The sequence below is a fragment of the Xenopus tropicalis genome, chromosome 8 (assembly GCF_000004195.4).
Source record: "Xenopus tropicalis strain Nigerian chromosome 8, UCB_Xtro_10.0, whole genome shotgun sequence".
Lineage (NCBI taxonomy): Eukaryota > Metazoa > Chordata > Amphibia > Anura > Pipidae > Xenopus > Xenopus tropicalis.
In genome coordinates, this window is record NC_030684.2 from 97,683,261 (window position 1) to 97,703,478 (window position 20,218).

Below are 20,218 nucleotides of genomic sequence, written 5' to 3' on the forward strand. Positions count from 1 at the left end.
GGAGCGATGTCGCACACAGTTTAGGATGGGGAGCGCTGGTGCTCACAGTTACTGGCGAGGGGAGTAGGCTAAAGAAGTGGCTCTGGGTGCAGGTACATCAGAAATCAGTTAGGAGCGAATGAAAGGATTCTCTGCCTCGTTTATCCACAGGCCGAGAATCTGTGGCATTAGCTTAAAGCTGGCCATACACGTCCTGATAAAATCGTACGAAACCTAGTTTCATACATTTTTTGAACTATGTGTGGGCTTCGAATTATTGTCCCAATAATTTTCATACCATGGTGATCAGTCGTTTAGTCAGTCAGGCAGTTTAGAAAATTTCGGTCAGCTAATGAAAAAATCTGCGCATGTATTGCGAATCGGACAATATCCTTGGAGGACCTACAATGGAAGTCACTTTCCTACCATTTTGTATCTGCTAACTATTTCATGTTCAGAACATCCTCTGATTTGTATTTTAAGGGCTTTATCCTACAGTTTCAGTCTGAATGTTAGTTTCAGATGGTTGTATTTAAATGTACGACCAATATCCAAACGTTCATCGGAATAAGACTAAAATCTGAACATGTATGGCCATCTTTAAAGTGATTAAGTATTTCTTGTATAAGGGCTCTGGCACACGGGGAGATTAGTCACCCCCAACAAATCTCCCTGTTCGCGGGCGACTAATCTCCCCGAGTTGCCTTCAGTTGGCATCCCACCGGTGACAATGTAAGTCGCCGGTGGGATGGCAGACGCGGTGGCGCGATTTTGGCAAATCGCCGAAAATGCCTCGTGAGGCAACTTCTGTGATTTGCCCTTAATTTATTCACCTTATAGATATGTAGTATACACATAAAGATCAACAATGAGATAAATGTAACCTGACTACTTTGTCTTTCTTTTTATAGATGCCGGCAGCAGCTTCTGTAGACTCTTCTAGCCATAAACCACCCTTTTGCTGCAAGCAAAATACCTAAGGTTTAAATGTCTGATTTTGGAGTTAAACTCATTAAAAGTTCCATCTGGGCTTTATGTATTTGCATCTGTATGTACAGCCTGAACTAGAAGAATGAAATACAACCCATTCGATTTTATTGTACAAGACAATACAATCATGGGCGTCCACAGAAGGGGGCAAGAGGGGGCACTTGCCCCCCCCCCTGGAAAAGTAGCAAAAAAACCAAAAAAAAACCCCAAAAAACCTTACTCCGTTTCTGCACTGTCCCCTCAAGCCCGTTTTGCTGTGCTCCGATTGGATCTTTCTTCTTGTGGATTCTCCAATCAGAGCACAGCTTCCTTGACAGACAGTAAAATTGACCAATCAGAGCACAGATGCACACAGGGATTGGGAGATTTTGCAAACTGGAAACAGAAATGAAGACTGAAAAGAAGAATCTGCAGCTGTAACTTTACCTAAGAACCAACTCTCAACTTTTGCTGCAGTTTTCATCCCACAGGTACTATACACAGGTACTATACCCAGGCACTATACACAGGCACTATACACAGGTACTATACAGTTCTAAAGAATCACTAGCTGACATTAAATTGTTTTTTGCCTGACCTGACATCTATAATAATTTATAATCTATCCCCTACCCTAACAGATGGAGGGTAAGTTAACTCTTTCCCTCTGAAAAAGCTCATTGTGTGTTTATATATTTGTTGTTGTTTTTTGCACTTACTTTGTTCATTTATAGTAAGTTACAGTGGGGACAGTGCTGTGTATCAGTGCCAGTGTTATAGTGCCAGGGCCTGAATATCTGCCATCAGTACCCACTGTGTTTCACTGTATATAATGTGCTGGTTTTGTAAATACGGACTGCGTCTCACTGTATATAATGGGGAGTCAGTATCCACTGCCTTTCTTGCTATAAAACTAACATAAACACATCTAAAGGGGTGGTTCACTTTTAAGTTAACCTTTAGTATGTTATAAAATGGCCTATTCCTAGCAACTTTGCAATTGGTCTTCCTAATTAATTTTTTTGAATAATTTGCCTTTCTCTTCTGCCTCTATACAGATTTCAAATGGAGGCCAAAAAATATTGCTCTGTGAGGCTACAATTTTATTATTATTATTATAATTTTGTATTACTTATTTTTCCAAGTAGGCCCCTTAACTATTCATATTCCCATCTCTTGTTTAAACCACTACCTGGTTGCTAGGGTAAATAAGACCCTAGCAACCAGATAGCTGCTGAAATACCAAATGGAGAGCTGCTGAACAAAAAGCTAAATAACTGAAAAACCATTAAAAATAAAAGTGAATTCGAATGCGAACTACCCCTTTAAGCTAACTGATCACAAACACAAATGTTTGCAGATCCCCTAACAGAAGTGCGCGTATGAATACTTTTACATACTAAACATTTTAGGGTAAAAAAAAAAAGCACCCCCCGCACTTTTGTACAGTATCCCTGGGAGTCAGTGGGAACGGCAAGAGGTAGTTGGGAGGTTAACTTTTTACGCCAGCAGCGAATCCACTAAGTGTCAAATTAGCTGTAGGTCAGTCTGTGTATGGGCCATCTTTAGCCTCCCCTAGTATCATCCTGCAAAAAAAAAAAAAAAATATATATATATATATATTTGTCTGTTGCAGGATGATGCTAGCTTACTTGTCCCCCCTTGGAAAATTTTCTGCAGACGCCCATGAATACAATTAATTTTATCAAGGTACTGAAACAGACAAAAAACAGACTGAAACACTGAGAAACTGATAGTCGTCTGCTTTGCTTAAGGGCTCTGGCACACGGGGAGATTAGTCGCCCGCGACAAAACTCCCTGTGCGCGGGCGACTAATCTCCCCGAGTTGCCTTCCCCTGCCATCCCACCGGCGAAAATGTAAGTCGCCGGTGGGATGGCACACGCGGCGACGCAATTTCGCACATATCACCGAAAAAGCCTCGCGAGTATTTTTCGGCGATTTCGGGAAATCGCGCCGCCGCGTGTGCCATCCCGCCAGCGACTTACATGTTCGCCGGTGGGATGGCAGGGGAAGGTAACTCGGGGAGATTAGTCGCCCGCGAACAGGGAGTTTTGTCGCGGGCGACTAATCTCCCCGTGTGCCAGAGCCCTAAAAGAACTCCTTATCATTTGCAACTGGTATTGATTACTTATTTATTTTACTTTTGTTCTACAGCTTTCCTGTCTGGAATTTGAACTGTTATCTAGTTGCTGGGTCCCACTCTATTACGTAAGCAGAGAAGTTTGAAAGACGGTCTGGAATATGAAAAGAAAAGGACCTGAAAGATAAGATAGCAGTAAGTTGCCTCATTTGGTTTATTGGCTTAACCAACCAGATAGCAATTTGGAAAGCCAATTTGAAAATAAATATATAAAAATAAAAATGGGCAGTTGCAAAGCTGCTCATCATACAAAGCAAGGTGTCGTATGATATTCATTGATTTTCATGCAGATATCTGTCAGGTTGAACCGTCTGAGGGCACCATACATGAGCTGACTAGGTCCGTCATCAACTTTTATTGGCCTGTGTTCAGCCATCTCTAGGTTGACTATACGTGGTAGTCACCAAACAAGCAGATCTTTACCCTGTTTTGCCACAAACATAGTGGGACTAATTAGGATTAGGCAACAGATCAGATCACAGTGGGAGCCTACAGAAATAGATATTGATCAGATAGGACCTCTCAAAGAACACATGCATGAACTGATATGCTGCTGACTCAGTCTGGAGGGGCCCAGTCGGCAGCTTTTATCAGTCTGTGTATGGCCAGCTTAAAGCCGGCCATACACACACCAATATTATCGTACAAAACCTCGTTTCGTACAATATTCGTTGCATGTTTATGGCGGCCTAAAGAGGCAACCGATATCGCGAAGGCTGCAGATGTCGGTCGTCTCGTCGATCGGCCAGGTTAAAAGATTTTGATTGGGCACCATTGAAGGCGCCCAAGCAAAATCTACATTTAGGGCTGAATCGGCAGGTGAAAGTAGAATTTCTATTGTTTCTACCTCCATATCTGATGATTCAGCCCTGAACATCAGTGGAGGTTGGCAACAATCTTTCGTGCAACCAGTGGTCACATGAAAGATCGTTATTGCTACGTGTATGGCCACCTTCTGGATCCTCATTGGTGACTGTATCACTCTATCCAATGTAACTAGTGTAACTAGCTGCAGTTAGGACAGTTATATGCAACAAAATTTCAGGAGCCTTAAGGGCAGTGGCACACGGAGATTAGTCCGATAAATCTTCACTGCCGCGGGCGACTGATCTCCCTGAAATGTCATCCCACCGGCAAGAATGTAAATTGCTGGTGGGATGGCATACGCATTGTTTCGGCTTTCCGAATTCACCCGAAGTTTCCTTCAGAGGCAACTTTGGCCAACTTCGTGAAACTGAAGTGGCACGTATGCCATCCCACTGGCTATTTACATTTTTACCGGTGGGATGGCATTTCGGGGAGATTAGTCGCCCACAATAGCGAAGATTTATCACAGGCGTCTAGTCTCCCCGTGTGCCACTGTCATAAAAGTGTCCCTAGGCTGCTCAAGGGCTTAGTTATTATCAGGTACAAAGTACTGTTTTATTATCACAGAGAAAAGGGAAATCACTTTTCAAAATTAGATTTTTTGCTTAGGATAAGGGGTTTCCAGGTCAGGGATGCCATGTCTGTATAATTCTGCAGGAAATTTTCAAAGCTTAGTTAACTTTAAGGGCTCTGGCGACAAAACTCCATGTTCGCGGGCGACTAATCTCCCCGAGTTGTCATGACCCGCCATCCCACCGGCGAACATTTAAGTCGCCGGCGGGATGGGACACGCAAGTATTTTTCGGCGATTTCGGGAAATCGCACCGCCGTGTGTGCCATCCCGCCGGCGACTTACATGTTCGCCGGTGGGATGGCGGGTCATGGCAACTCGGGGAGATTAGTCGCCCGTGACAAGGGAGATTTGTCGCGGGCGACTAATCTCCCCGTGTGCCAGAGCCCTAACATGTTGGAAAATGTAGAATCTATGGCGCTGACACAGAACTATCAGTGTTCAGAGGCACCAAATGTATGGTTTTGGGTTTCTCTTTGTTCTGCGTTTAACAGCAACAGGCAGCACAGGATAAGAAGCACTGGCATTAAAAGGATTAACTTATGGAATTACTTAATTGTGCTACTTAATTGTGGTCTTAATTGACCCAATTATTCCAGTTAGAATTTGTCCTGGAAAAGTCATCTTCTGTGGCATGAAAAAGATCTTAAAAAGTGGTGCACAGACAGCCAAATTAATATACAAATATTCTAGTTTATGATTTGACGTTAGTCATTTGTGTAGAGCAGCCATTTTACTATTCTATTCTCCAGTCTCTCTTAACTCCAGTTTTGGGAATTTTCCAGAAACTGAAAAAAGGGTGATCAGCCAAGTTATTTAGTTTTTGGACATGCTTGGAATCAAGTTACACCACCGTTCCCAGTCTCAGTCACCAGAGAACCAACACTGTTTGCTGCACTGGGACCAATGGTGATTATGACTAAGGGGAATACGACTCCAACTGATGAAAAATAGAAATTCCATTGTTTTCATGGACAACTTTAACAATGTTTCTGGTCTCATCCTTCCTCAGAAAGCATAATAATTTTGGATGGTGGAAAATGCCATGTCTGAGAAACTAAATCTATCATCATGGCCCTTTATTCTGTGCCCTCACGGGGGCCCCTACATAAGTCAGTAGCAGGAGGAGTGAATGGCAACAGTGAACATACACAAGGCAATGTATGTTTCCAGTTATGTGTGGAATTTACTTGCTTTCTGCACTAGTGTTAGGGGATGAGTTTGGAGTTTTTCTTCACAGTGATCATGTATTGATTTAAATAGAGCCATTGGTATAATATTGATATTAAAGGTTATAATCATATTTACAATTATATAAAAAATATATACAAATATTCAAGGCTCATTTATGTCTTCATGTGAACTGGGCAACTTGTGCTTTCTACCACAGAGAGTTGTGCATAAAACCACTTTACAGTTGTGCTTGGTGCTGCTTAGTCTTTCCTGCCTTCTGTTCCAAAGTGGGTGCTGCTGTGCCTATTGCTACAGAGGAACCATTTTGCTACCACCACCTCCTGTTTAGGGGTAGCTCCAGGGTTTCCTCAGCTCCCTGCATCAAAATGTGCAGCACACTTGTGGCTAGAGAATTGGGTGTCATTTACATGTCGCACACCAGAAATGATGTAAGGCAGACTTATATATTAAGTGCAAGTGGGCATGATTTGTGTCAAAGTGCAAATCCAGCTGTGTCCATTTTGGCAAATTGAACATAACTGTGCTGGATCCAGAGCTAATGTGTCAGGAGAATCACCCATTTGTGTCTGCAATGACACCAGAATTCTTGGGAAAAAACGATAAATGTGGGGGAAAAACATGGTGATTGCACTTTGCACTTGCACACTGCATCTAGGTAAGCAAATGTGCCCTTCTGTATTTAGAAAAAGTGTAGGGTTATGGTCTCACAATTTCTGTGCATTTTAATTACGTCTGGATTTGCAAAGGGCATCGGGAGAATATGTAGAGAGGAATACAGAATGTATATTATACTCTGTATTAGCATATACACCAGGTATGACCATCCTGCTGCCCTCCAACTGTTATTTACCTGCAACTCTGACTGTTGATGAATGCTTGGTGTTACTGCAGAACGGTCAACTTTAACCATGGGGGTGTGAATTCCTTTGAAGACCGGAAGTGACATCACAAACTTTGGTGTGTGCATATGCATTTGCTCCAGAGAATTCTACCTGCGCAATATGGGGGATTGATGGCTCTGTTTTTGTTCTACAGCAGCTGGAGGGGTGTAGTCTAACCCCAATCTATTTATTAACCCCCACCCTAATAGTCTTTCTGCATCGCCTGGGATCTTACATTATTATGCCCCCCAAATAAAATATATAATGCAAATTGCTGCAACTCCAGTTGCATATTGAGTCAAATATGAAGTGCACCACAGATTTCAGAGTGTCTTGTGGAATCTGCTTTGTAGTTTGTTGTTTTGTAAGTTTTTTTTGCTTTATTCTGTTAAACTTAGCAAAAAGGGCAAATAATAGTTTTGTTATGGCGTGAAAAAAAAAAGCAGCTAAAATAAACCAAAAATGTAAAACCCTGGATTTTATAGAGCTGTGTTACTGTGTATTTTATAATAATACGTAATGGACAGGCAGGGTCTTTGGGAGGGAGGCATGTTGCCCCTGGCAGCAGAGTGATAGATTTTCCAGCTGTTTGAATCTTAACTTATGACTGCCCTGTTTAGTAAAGTGACATCAAACCATTTTGTGTTGTCATTTCTGGAAGATATATATATATAATTATTTGTGTGTTTCTATTAGTAAAAATTTGCTACTTTTTTCTTTGATTTTCTGATGATGCAATGAATGAGGGCAAGCACTTGCGCTTCAGTACTTTCTGACAAAGGATGTAAAATCACTGATTAAATGAAAAGAAATTGTCCAGGCATTATTCTCTAAGTGATTCCAATGCAAATCAATGCAATCTGACATTATTTCTAGCAGCTCAGAGATTTCATCACAAATGCTACATTGGCAAGTGAGTGTGCTCTTGGAGATAGCCTAAGAACTTTACATCATAATTTTTATTTTCTGGAGGCATGGCACTGAAAACAAACTATATATATATATATAACCCTAATGCCTTATTTTCAAGAGTATTGTACAAGGTTTATAGTAGCACCACATTATCATAGGATTTGGCAGTGACAGAATTTCTGGATATGTTTGGCAGGAGTCACTATGTGGGTCGGCACTCCCCCTAGCCCCTTCTCCCGCTCTGTCTGCTCATAAGACACCCCCATTGCTCCTCTGCACAGCAGACTTATACCAGTTCCTGTCTGCAGTGACTCCCCATTACCCATTTGTTGCCTCCCTGTTGCTCTTCGCTTGGTTGTTCTCTCTGCCAGTTGCTTCCCCTTTAGTGCACCCCACCCCAAAAACACGCCAGTGGCCAGGCCAGGCCCTAGTTCTGGTCTTACTTCATGGAATTTATCTAATAAGCAATATCATCTGTTTTTCTGCACTAGAAGACAGGGTGTAATGTTGTGTACCCGGGCCCCCAAGCAAAAAAAATGTCCTGTAACCCCAACCCCATCCCCCACTCCATTTGTGTACTTGGGAATGCAACTTACTTAGAGTGGGACCCACACTTTCCTGCCCCCCACCTGTCTCCAGAGGTCTGTCCCTCTGATTTTTAATTTTCGGTTGTCGGAAGGTATGCAACTAAATCATTATGAATTTCAAAAATGAGTATATAACCTTACTTGTGCCCTTTCTGTACCCTGTTTTACTGGAATGGAGAACATGGAAAATGTATGCCCCAAACCTCTGCATGTCACCAGCATAATTATAGAGGAAGCAGACCCCGTGGTCACAGTGGGAACCTGGGGAGAGTGGGTCTGCTTCCTCTATTGTAAACAAATTCTCCCTCCCCAGCTGCTTTCCAACCTGTGGTCGGGGGTTTCACCGACTAGTTACGCCACTGCTGCTTGCAATAAAGTTAACCCTTTAAATTATATGTTTGTATGTTATTGACCTATTGGTCTGTTCTTATTGGTCTTCATTTTTTATAGTCTATAAATTATTTGCCTTTCTGTTTTCTTTATCTCCATGAAAGATTTCCATGAAAGTTTTTAAAGCTTCAAATTTCAAGTGGTCACTAACCTTGGCAACCATAAAGCTTATACTCTCCGAATAATTTTATTTATATATTAACTGCTTGTGTTTATTGCCCTGGATAGACCTTCTCCTATCCATTATCCATTCGGACTTCAAAACCTCTGCCCGGTTGCTATGGTAAGTAGGACCCTTGTGCACAGTCACTTAAATCGTAAACTCAAGCACTACAGAACAAAAAGTTAAACAGTTCAAAAAGCATTAATTATAAAATAAATAAATATTGTCCTAGAGTATAATTTTCTAACACATATCAAAAATTAATATGATGGAGAGTTTAGCTTTTAAGTTGAACATACCTGAAAATTATTATACCCTTCATCATGATGTGCTTCTGACCAAATACAAAGTAATACAAAGAAATGTAATTGTTTATGACGTTCATTGGACATGGGGGCTATGAGATTAAGGGCTAAGTTTGGGATGATTTATTTTCCATATTTTACACAAGGCAGGTGGCAATCCTAGGAACAAAGTACTGCAATTAGCTGGAGGCAGTGCAAAATAGTGTACAGAGAAAGAATTCTATGGTACAAAAGGGTACATAAGTTGGATCTGTGTAGTTAAGTTCTGAGATATAGGGTGGAGTATAATGTGAACTGCTTTTGGCATCAGGGTCAGTTGATGAACTTTATGCTTAATGGTAGCCTAAGCCAACATAGGGACAGAGTGGTATGGCAAACGTGGTTATTAAGCTATACAAGTCTGGCAGGAGTATTTATTACGAACTGGAGTGTAACAGGTTGAATTATCCATTATTAAACTGGTTATAACTCAAAATAAATAAAAAACAAAGGGGCAAAGGGGATACTTATGTTTTATGAACTGACACAAAGGTAATGGTTGGCCACAAGCAATGGTTGGCTACAAATATGGGTAAGATTTGTATATATTGGGCTTGTCTCCATAAAAATCATAAAGAATAACTGCCTGACAACAGAACATTCAGAGTTCTTTTCAGCGACACATAGGTTCCTATGACCTTTAGTAAGGGTTGCCACCTCACCCACCAGCCACCTATTTAATCCACGCCCTGCGTGGCTAGTTAGCAATTAATTTAGACGCATGCTGCACATAAGGAGTCAAGCACATGGGTGTTTTGCCCTGCGTTCTCCTGAGGTGGATTTTCTGTGCGTTCCAGCGCAGGGGAGAGCAGGGCGAAATGCAATATCTGCCCCTACTGACAGAGGTGCATCTAAGAACTCAGAAAAACAACGGAACAAGACATGATGCATTGCGTTCCACTGCAGAGGAATGCAGGGGAAATGACTATGTGGAAGATATCTGCCAAAAAAGCAAGACTTTGGTTGGCGGATATTGATTACATGTGCCTGCACCCGAGCATATTCAATGCTATCGGGTGCAGACACAGGTAGGAGGATTTTTAAGCGTACGCAGCATATTCTTGGCAGGTGATTTTTGGCTTGCCAAGAATACGCTACCTATGCTACGTGTGGCATTAGCCTAAAGGATTGAGGTGGCACTGCCTAAAAGTTCTGAACTGATTTTAGATCATAAAATTGTTTAGATACTTATGTGCAATTGGCCATTAAAAAAAGGTTCATTTTCTGCAATAAACATTTCTGGGGAGGTGAGTTCAAACTGGGATTTGTCAAAAGAAATTGTAGACACCTGGCAACTCTGGCCAATGCAAGAATTGGCTGCATTCTCTAGCTGTTTTAATGGGGGCTCTGCCATTTCTGAGGGGTGGGACATACTATATGCTTCATTCAATAGTTATTGCAGTTGGAAAAACCACCCTTTGCCCAATTATTAAAGCAGCCCTGACCAACAACATAAGACAACCAATGAGCAAAATCAAATAAGTGCGGGATCAAATAATAATACAAACTCCGTATATGTATTTAATCCAGAGTGAGTAAATGTAATCAGGTATAGTGGAAACTGCTTTGTCAGTGTATCTCTGAGATTATGGGGCTGTTTACGAGCCTTGTATCAACCTGCTATGCAAACACTGTAAGCATGCAACACAAGTATGGCTAAAATGTTGTATGTTTTCAGGTCCTTTTCTTATACCGTAGTTAAACTGAGACAAGCGTAAATAAGAGCACTAGATGATAGGCTTGTTGAGACTGAACTTTGCATTGTTCCACATTCTGGAAAGTGGCTAATGAAGTGGGAAGACCGGCTTCTTATTCATTTGTTTCCCTGGAATAGCCCAGTAATGCACATGTATGTGCCTAAACACAAATATCCTCATTCCCTTGGATGGTCCATCTACAAGAAGCTCCATATGCTGTGTTCCAGTGCATAGTTTCACTTTACTGTAAACAGGAACACTTAACCAATTCACTGCCATTTGGGGACAAGGATTAATGGTGCACAAAAAAAAAGCCTTATTAACCTTTCCTTTTTTTGGGCACAAGTACATGCCATTGGGACTAAACCTCCTCCTAATTGCTGCTGCTGCGGTTAAGGTGTGTGCTTAAATCATAATTTAGCAATGCCTTCTCAAGCGTTGCCTAGTATAACACAGGACTGAGCTCTAGTCGACCGGGGAGAGAAATCAGAAAAAAAGGTTCATGCTGCACAGGAAGTCTTTACATATTTTTGCTGCTGAGAGCACTTTAACCCCTTTCCTACTGGAGACTCCAAGAGCAGCATGTGCTGTTGGTGACGGAACATGTGACAACACCGAAAGGAGAGTCGTTAATTGGAGCTTGTCAGTACAGCCATGTTATATTCACATTTCACAACGTCTTTTTCAGAGATATAGCCAGCAGCCGTAGGTAACACCTTGCAGTACCACCCACTTCTAGGCCTCCCCAGCAGAGGGGATAAAAAAAATGGTGGTGGGGGAGGTTGTGTGAAAACTCTCTGTCAGGCATAGGCAGGGCCAGGATTTGGGTAGGGCAGAAAGGATATTTGCCTTGGGGCCCTCTGCATCACAGGGGCTCTTTGCAGGGGAGAACTGTTGATAAAGCACTATTGTTAGATCTATTCAGTATATTCATAAGGATGTCCAAGCTTTTGCCCTCCAGCTGGCATTGAATTGCAGATCCCCAGAAATGTAGTGTAATGTTAGAGTTGTAGTTCAACAATAGTTGTGGAGGGTTGCAAGCCAGGCATCACTGATCTATTTATTTAACCCCACCTTCCTGAAAACATTTGCACTTGCAAATAGAACGAATGCTGGGGCTACCACATTGAAGTTAATGGATGGGTCATTTATTAATACAGATTTGTGTTTCAACAGTTTTATTAACCCTTTAGAAGCCCATGCTGAGAACATAAAAACACATATATTGAGAATCTATGTATATTTACACCCCAGTATGTTTTTGTAATTTCCAAATTAAATGCAACCCTTTATTCAATTAGCGATGCACTTAGGCTGATGTCAGATATGGCGTATACTCGGCAAGCCGAGAAATGCTTGCTGAGAATACACAGGGCATATTCTCGGCAAGCATTTTTCAGCTTGCCGAGAATACGCCACGTCTGACATCAGCCTTAGATGCACCCAAACCTGCGTCTCACCATGTGTAAGATCCCTAATGGCTTATACAGATGCAGCAACATGCAGCATTTGGCGCTTACATGTGCCTGTGTTAGTACAGCCCCATGAGAAAAAATTGGAAGCATTTCTTCCTGCACTCCCCTGAGGTGAAATGCAGGAGAACGCCACCAAGGGGGAGCGCAGGAAGAAATGTTCATCTGTACAAGCCCTAAGGCTTCCTAACAACTTACACGTCAAGCACAAGAAAATGCAGCACGTGGTGCCTGTAAAACGCAATGAAATGCAAATGCCAAAAAACACAACTTTGAATATGCTTGAGTAAAACCAGGCATAATATAATGGAGTCAATTAGCTGAAGCTGTAGGTGGATTCAAACATGCTTCTAAAACGTGTGTCAAACACATAAAAAAACACCTGCGGCACCTTATTGACCTGTGTGCAGGGCCCTCCAGCAGACCTACCTGACATCTGGCCAAAAATTGGACAAATGCCGATTGCGCTTGTTTGATTTTCCCATTGGATTAAGGACTGGATCTGCTTGAATCCAACTGCAATTACGATTCAGTGGCTTTTTCTCATTCAGCAAGCCCTTTGAAACACAAACAAAACACCGGTGTGCTTGAGCCCTTAATTGGCTCCTTCCATTTCACTTTATGTTGCCATTAAAATATTTCCAACTATGAATAATAAATCACACAAGTACAAAAGTTAAAAAAGAATGCGCCCCATCAATTCAACAAATGTGGCGCCCTCTGGTGGGGGAGGGTATATGACCTAAGACGATCTGGCTTGCTGCCCTTCAGCTGTTGTTTACTTAAAATTCCCTAAATCCTCCCAATAGCCTTTGTCTCTGATGATTATAACAGAATTAATATAGTAATATAATAAACTAGTATGATGTATAATATAAGGGTCTCTTTTCACTACCCTAGGCACTGCATCTCTATAATTTGCGGTAGTTTTCCTGTGTGCAAAAGTATCTACGGCATAAAGAATGGCCACTAGCCAGTTATTCTATCACAGCACTAAACTCATTAGCCTCTAACTTGTGCCAGTGGTGATCCAAACAAATAGCCCCAGAGTCTCATATCAGCTCATCATTTATTTTACAATCTCTAGTTATTATACCAAGGGAAAAGTAGACTGATGCGTGTGTTCATCCGCCATCCAGAAGAGAAAAAATAGTCCCATGAATATATAATTATTTTATGTCGGTCGAACTCTTTTCATGCATCTCTAGTAAGCCACTTTGTAAAGCTTTTTGAGTGTGTACTATGATTTAATTGAAAAGGCTTCATCAATAGTTAAGAGTATAGCCCCTTCCAAACACAAGGCAAGAAGCTAGGAAAGAACCTGGTATCATGGGGCGTAGAGATTGCAAACCCCAAACCCACGTACAAGAGGAGATGCGAGTCAACCAAACAGACAAACGGAAACGCCGGCTCTTGCCTGAGTGACAGGAAAGGCAACCAATGCAAAGGCGAGTTCCCTTTCCAAAATTCGCCGGCAGCCAATGGGACCAACGCATCAAGTTTGGTTGTTCCCTAGCCGCTGTGCTGAGCCTGTTGTAGTGAGACAGAGTGGCCAGTGCGGGCGGCGATGTGACGGAAAGTTGGCTTGTTCTTTATAGCGGCTACCGCGTCCCCCGGAGGTAGCTCTAGGCGGGCATCAGCGGGACCGAGTCTCCCGTGGAAACTGCTTGGTCTATTCGGTCCCTCCTCTTATACTTTCGCTGCTGATAAGGGGTACCCCGAATGCCAGCCATGATCGAGAAAGGGGCAGAAGTATCGGGCAAGAGAAGGGGCAGGAATAATGCTGCCAACAGCAAAAGTTTGGGCACGAGTGTGAATGGCAGTAACTCGTGGGAGGAAGGCAGCTCGAGCTCCTCAAGCGATGATGAGCAGGGTAGGTCAGCTCCATGTGGTAGCCTCGAACTCACTCCCCTTCCCATGCCCTTCCGAGCCCTCCTCCTTCCATCCAACCTTCTGGCTGCACTTTATGCTCCTTCAGATCATCCTCCCCTGCCCCTGTACCCCACAAAGTCGGAAGGTTCAACCTGCGGCCCCCCAGCTTCTGGCCAGCCGCAACACTGGGTACCCCCGATAACCAAAGGCATCCGATGGCCATGGGGAATTAAACGAGTTGTAGTTTAAGAGACGGATGAATGCCTTTAACTGTAGCTGTTTAGTATTGCTGTGCTGTGCGTATTACCCACCGGGATCGCCCAGGTCACCCCCCCCCCCCCCCCCCCCCCCCTCTCCAGTACTTCAATATACATTATACCCTGTCCCATTGATCTTCAACTGCCCACTTGTTGCTAAACTACAACACTCACCGTCCTCCATCAGGGGTTCTGACAGGGAATCTTGGGAGTTGTAGTTTAAATTTTCTGATCTGCGCAGTTCTGTAAAGGAACATAAAGTCGAACGTTTCTTTTGTTCCATTGTAGCAGTGCCCTAATGATTCCTTACTCCAGCTGTTAATGTAAATATAATGCTGTGAAGGGCTGCATTATCTGTACTGTCATCTATTAGAGGCTCTTATTACAACTCTTAGAAAAAGCTTTAATTATAATTGTATGTTATCTACTTGGCAGCTTCACCTGCAAACTACCCCTTACACTTATTTTCTCTACTGTCTGGTCATTCAGGTGGTGGGGGCATGCGGGTTGGCCTGCAGTTCCAAGCAGTAGTGCCTGAATTTGACCAGGGTAAGTGACATCTCTTGTTCCACTTCCTTTACTGCTGTACTATTGTTGGCTGTGATAGCCTCAAACTCACCTTTGCTACTTAAATTGTTCATTTATTCCTAGCCTGGTAGAAACTTTGGGACCTGCAATCTATCTGATCAGTACCTGAGTGTCTGTGCCATTATATGAGAATGCTTTCTGGTGAATGCCTATTATTGAAGTTAATTTCTAATTTTACATTGATGAAATAGCAACTTTTTCCTCCTACCACATCATACACCTACTGTTTATAGGAGGAACAGCAGGGAGAAAACGTGTTCTGCAAACGTGCTGCCAGACTTCTGGAAAATGAAATGTTCTTTCAGAGAATCCAGGAGTGGATCTGTCTGGCTACTCGCACAGTAGCCCATGTGTATTTACAGTCATCTGGCTAATAGAATACATTGTAATGGAGGGTTTAATGAAACAGTTGCAGATATGGTTCAATAACTATATACTATAATACACTATAAATATATACTATAATACAGATCTGACAACATTCAGCAACAAAGGATGGAGACGATCTCACTGGTAGTTTATATACCACGGATGGCTAACTTGTGGCTTCAGCTGTATTGCAGCATATAATGAAGGGTCCCAGAATGGGAGTTAAACATTGATTGCTTTGACATCAGATCTTAGTGCAGTGCTTTTGACATTTAAATGAATTGTTTGGTTTTTATAAACCAATATATAATATTGTTTGGTTTTTGTGAACAAGTATGTTTATATATTGTATTATATACTCCTCCAGGAATAGTTGGGGGAAGATTGCTTTGTGATGCACGATTCTAGGCTATTGGGTGTGGGTTGGCTAAAGTTAAGAATGAAATATTTGCATCTGTTGTGCAGCCAGCTTTAGTTTTGAAGTTCATTTTGAAATTGCACATTTTTATGAATCTCTAGATATCAAGAATTTAAACTTATCTCCGAATAATTTATAATACCAATATAGGCCATACAATTATGGATGGACCATTGCAAGGATACACTCCATTCTTTTATAGTTGTGGTGGAGCAGGGTCCCCCTGAATATGTAGTATTGTGTTGTGCTTCCAGGAAGGGAAGTCACTCTGATACACTGGCAGTCTGCTGTTGGAAAACTAGGGCATACGAATATATACACTTCTTTTAATGGTGCTTCTTTTATTTTATTGATGGTAATTCTAAAATACCTTTTTTTTGCTACTCCCTTTGTTAAAGGGGTAGATAACCTATCAATTAAATTTTAATATAATGTAGATATTGATATTCTGAAACCTTTTACAATTGGTCTTTATTTTATATTTTTTGTTTTTTAGTTATTTAGCTTTTGTTCAGCAACTCTACATTTGGTGTTTTAGCTATCTGGTCACTAGGGTCTTATTTGCCCTAGCAACCAGGCAGTGGTTTAAACGAGAGATGGGAATGGAATAGTAGAGGGCCTGCATAGAAAGATAAGTAATAAAAAGTAACAATAATAATAAAATTGTAGCCTCACAGAGCAGTGGTTTTTGGCTGCCGGGGTCAGTGAAAGCTAGAAAGAGGCAGAAAAGAAAGGCAAATAATTCAAAAACTATAAATAAAATAATGAAAACCAGTTGCAAAATTGCTAGGAATAGGGCATTCTATAACATTAAAAGTTAACTTAAAGGTGAACCACCCCTTTAAGGATTCTCTACTAGAAAGAGGGGAAATGTTCAACGTCCTAGTGAATGGCAGAACTATATGTATTTGTTATTAGTCCACTAAGGTTCTTTGTTTTGTGTTTTTTCAGTTAATGTGCAATTCATTTGTGCAACTTTTTTTTACTAGGCTTTATGAGCGTTTATTGCTAAAGGTTTTGTTAGTGTTTGCTGGCAGGTAGATGTATTCTACAATGTGACCAGATGTGTGCATACTTTTATAGGAGGAGAAATTTCACCTCCCATTAGTGCCATCTGCTGCCCTCCGCCAATATCTTCAGTAGGATTGTGCTTGTCAGTGCTGGATATGCACTTTGTGCCCGGGTTGTAGAAGCCTAGAGCTCATATAAACCACAGTTACCACTGCATGTGAAGGTTATAGGTGGGCAATCCAGACAACATCCTTGTTTCACTCTGCAGAATATTTATGGCTGTGCAATGTTTATCATAATTACTTGCCTTGCTGTTAAAGGGGTTGTTCACCATTTTTTAAAATACTTTCCTGATTGGAGTTGCTTAAAAAAAATATATTTTTTTTTTTTTAATGAAAAGCAAGCACTTACCGAAATCAACAGAGGGGAAAGACGGAAAGCTTAACGCTGCTACGTCCTCACGTTTTCTCATTTATTTGCATAGCACTAATACAATTGACTGAAAATGTAAGCAAATAAGTGATGAAGCATTAGAACATGCACAGGAGTGCTTACCCTTAAGTGGTTCACAGTAGTTTCTCTGAATGCGCTGCTGATCTCTGCGTGTTCATAGAAGAGGTGGGAGCCTGCGACCCCAGAGAAACAGCGAGAGGAGCTTTAAGTAGGCACTTATTTTAATTACTGATGGAACGTAAAGTCCAACCAATCTAGGAAGACTTCGCAAAAGGTGGGCAACCCCTTTGCTTGCACTTTGAGTTATTACTCAGATTTGGGTGGAAAAGCCCTGTGCAAGCTTCCTCTTAATGGCATATTTCTATTGAGGCTTTGACAAAGTAGCCTGAAATATTTTCATGTATGTAAGTTTGGTACAAAGATTCAAATTGTTTTGGTATTTTAAGCCAATCATTTTATACATATTTGTTTTAGGATATATATTTTTCTATACTTTATATATAGATTTGGAGAAACAATGTGTGATGAAATGTACCCAACTTAATGCACTGTTTTGAGAGATTACTGCTGTAGAGATGCAATGTCTGTAGCTGGGACTGCTGGTGCTCTTGTTTCCTGGGCTGTGTAGTACTTTTCATGATTCCCATTAAATACAGTGGAAAGGGAATGCTGTTGATTCCAGTTATTTCTGTGATGTCCTGAGGAATGCTGAGATAGTTAGTAGTTACTTAGCAAAGTAGAGTTTGCAACTCTGAGTTTGCCGTCCCATAGAAAGAAATGTAGAGAAATTCTGAAAAGCTGTTTGGTGTATAAATAGGTTTCTTTCTTTTGAATGGTATGCCATGCATTTACCAGTCCTTCTCAAAGCTTGCTCTGGCTCACATCATGGAAATTAGCAAAGGAAAATGCCAACACCAGTGAGTTGTGTGTAATCCCTCATTCTCACTTACTTTGTACCTCATACTCCATGAAGCATGGACTCCTGGCAATGTGCCACCAGAACAGTATGTATATTTTGTTATATAAATAGCTATTGTTAATTATGTTAATTATCTTAGAAACTAAAAAAACACACTGAGCTCTTAGGTATAATGTTAAATTGCCAAATGTATTTTTAATAGAAGTTTTTAAAATAAAAGCGCTCACTCTCATGGGAAAATCGGTTTTGAGCTTGCACCAACATCTCCAATGTAAACAGTGATCAGGAGCAAGTTTAGTGCAGTTGGCAATACAGGTATAAGACCCGTTATCCAGAATGCTCGGGACCAAGGGTATTCCGGATAAAGGGTCTTTCTGTAATTTGGATCTCCATACCTTAAGTATACTAAAAAAATTAATAAAACATTGATTAAACCCAATAGGATTATTTTGCACCCAATAAGGATTCATTTTATCTTAATTGGGATCAAATACAGGGTACAGTTTTGTTATTACAGAGAAAAAGGAAATACATTTTAAAAATCTGAATTATTTGATTAAAATGGAGTCTAAGGGAGACAGGGTTTCTGTAATTCCATAATCCGGAGCTTTCTGGATAACGGGTTTTCGCATAATAGATCGAACACCGATATGGTTTTGCTTAAAGCTTGCCATAGCTGCTTAGTAGCTAAATTAGGAGAAGTAGGAGAGAGACTGAATTTGAAATTACATCCTATTTTGGTAACAACATGTTCAACCACTGTTTCCTGTGCCAAGGTGCTCCCCTTTATATTGGAAAAACTGATAATTGAGTTGTATGAAACAAAAAACACAGAGCCCACTGGCCAGTTAGATAAATGGTATACCTTTTACATAAGGCCCTATATTTTAAGCAGGGTTTGTGTATTGTTTTTCAGACACTCCTATTTGCTTTTATATGAGTAGCTGCTACATTGCTTGTATTTGGTTAAGGAATTTTCAGTGCTTTATGATGACATTGGGTGAAGCTTGCAGTCTGTGGCAAATGCCTCTGCCGATGTATCTAAAGTGGCGTGCCCTGTTCATGTGTATGGTGGCAAAGCTGAAGGGAAGAGTTTACTGCAAATAAATTAAGCTGCTTCCTTGGTATTTATAAATGTAGCAAGAGGGTACCCAAATAGCCTGCCTGCAGTGTCACCAGAGACACTCATTGCTGAATGCTGTTTCCCTGTAGACACTGGTTGGAAAAACAATACCTTGCAGTACTGTCTGCCGCTGGGATCCATTCAGGGTTGGCAGCTGTGACTTTGGGGTGCACTCTATTCCCTGCTTCTGATGCAGCACTCTGTAATTTTGTATCTAGTTGCAGTCAAGGGAGAGCTCTCCTGTCCCTAATATGATTTCAGGATCGAACCTGAGCCAAAACTAGTCTTAATTTGTGTTTTTAAAAATAAGTTTGACTTATATAATCAAAATGTATTTATCAGATTTTAGATTGTCTCTGGAAAAACAAAACTTGCAAAATAAATATTTGATAAATATGTGTATAAAGTACCATTTTTGGGGATATCTCTGAAAAGAGTTTAAAGACATATTATAGTTTTACATTTACCCCATTCACCTATATTGATCACATTAGTGGCAACCGGCAACACTAAGGGTGAGGGCACAGTGGGGGTATAGTCTGCTTCTCTCTGCCTGAATATTGTAGGCAAGCGTAAAGAAGTGAGTCCATTCCTATCCACCCCTGTGGGTAGCTCCACTGGTGGGTACAGTGTTGGACTACACAAAGCAGAGATCGGCCTCAAAAATGGGATAGCATGCATTTTCGTGCCAATCTCTTTCTGCTACGTATAGCTGCACTCAAGCTGACAGTGTGCCTGTCTGTTCAGCTACACATAGGATTGGATTCCTCTCTCCCTGCCTAGGTGTTTTTTAAACGTAGACAAAAAAAAGGGGACTGTATGCCCAGTGTGCCTTTACCCTTAGGCAATGCCATAAGAGGCACAGCCTACGCTTCTCTAGGCCTTCTGCTTTATTTTCCTCCAGACCCATTACCAGGGTACATACATGGAGAAAATCAATCCAAGGATACAGGCAGACTATGAAGCAGGATACAGTTGTTTGCAACTATTGTGGTGATTGTGCCCTAACCCACAACATAT

The 20,218-nt window shown here is 41.3% G+C and overlaps 1 protein-coding gene across 2 annotated transcripts in view; it reads left to right on the forward strand.

The window, feature by feature from the left end:
* The first annotated feature begins 13,490 nt into the window (after window positions 1–13,490).
* Window positions 13,491–20,218, forward strand: part of rcor1 (REST corepressor 1) — a 35,966-nt gene continuing 29,238 nt past the window's right edge. The window contains exons 1-2 of one of the 2 annotated variants that reach the window (XM_012968554.3): window positions 13,491–14,061; window positions 14,807–14,866. In XM_012968554.3, the coding sequence (XP_012824008.1) occupies window positions 13,911–14,061; window positions 14,807–14,866 (211 nt within the window). In that variant the 5' untranslated portion in view covers window positions 13,491–13,910. 2 annotated transcript variants of the gene reach the window in all.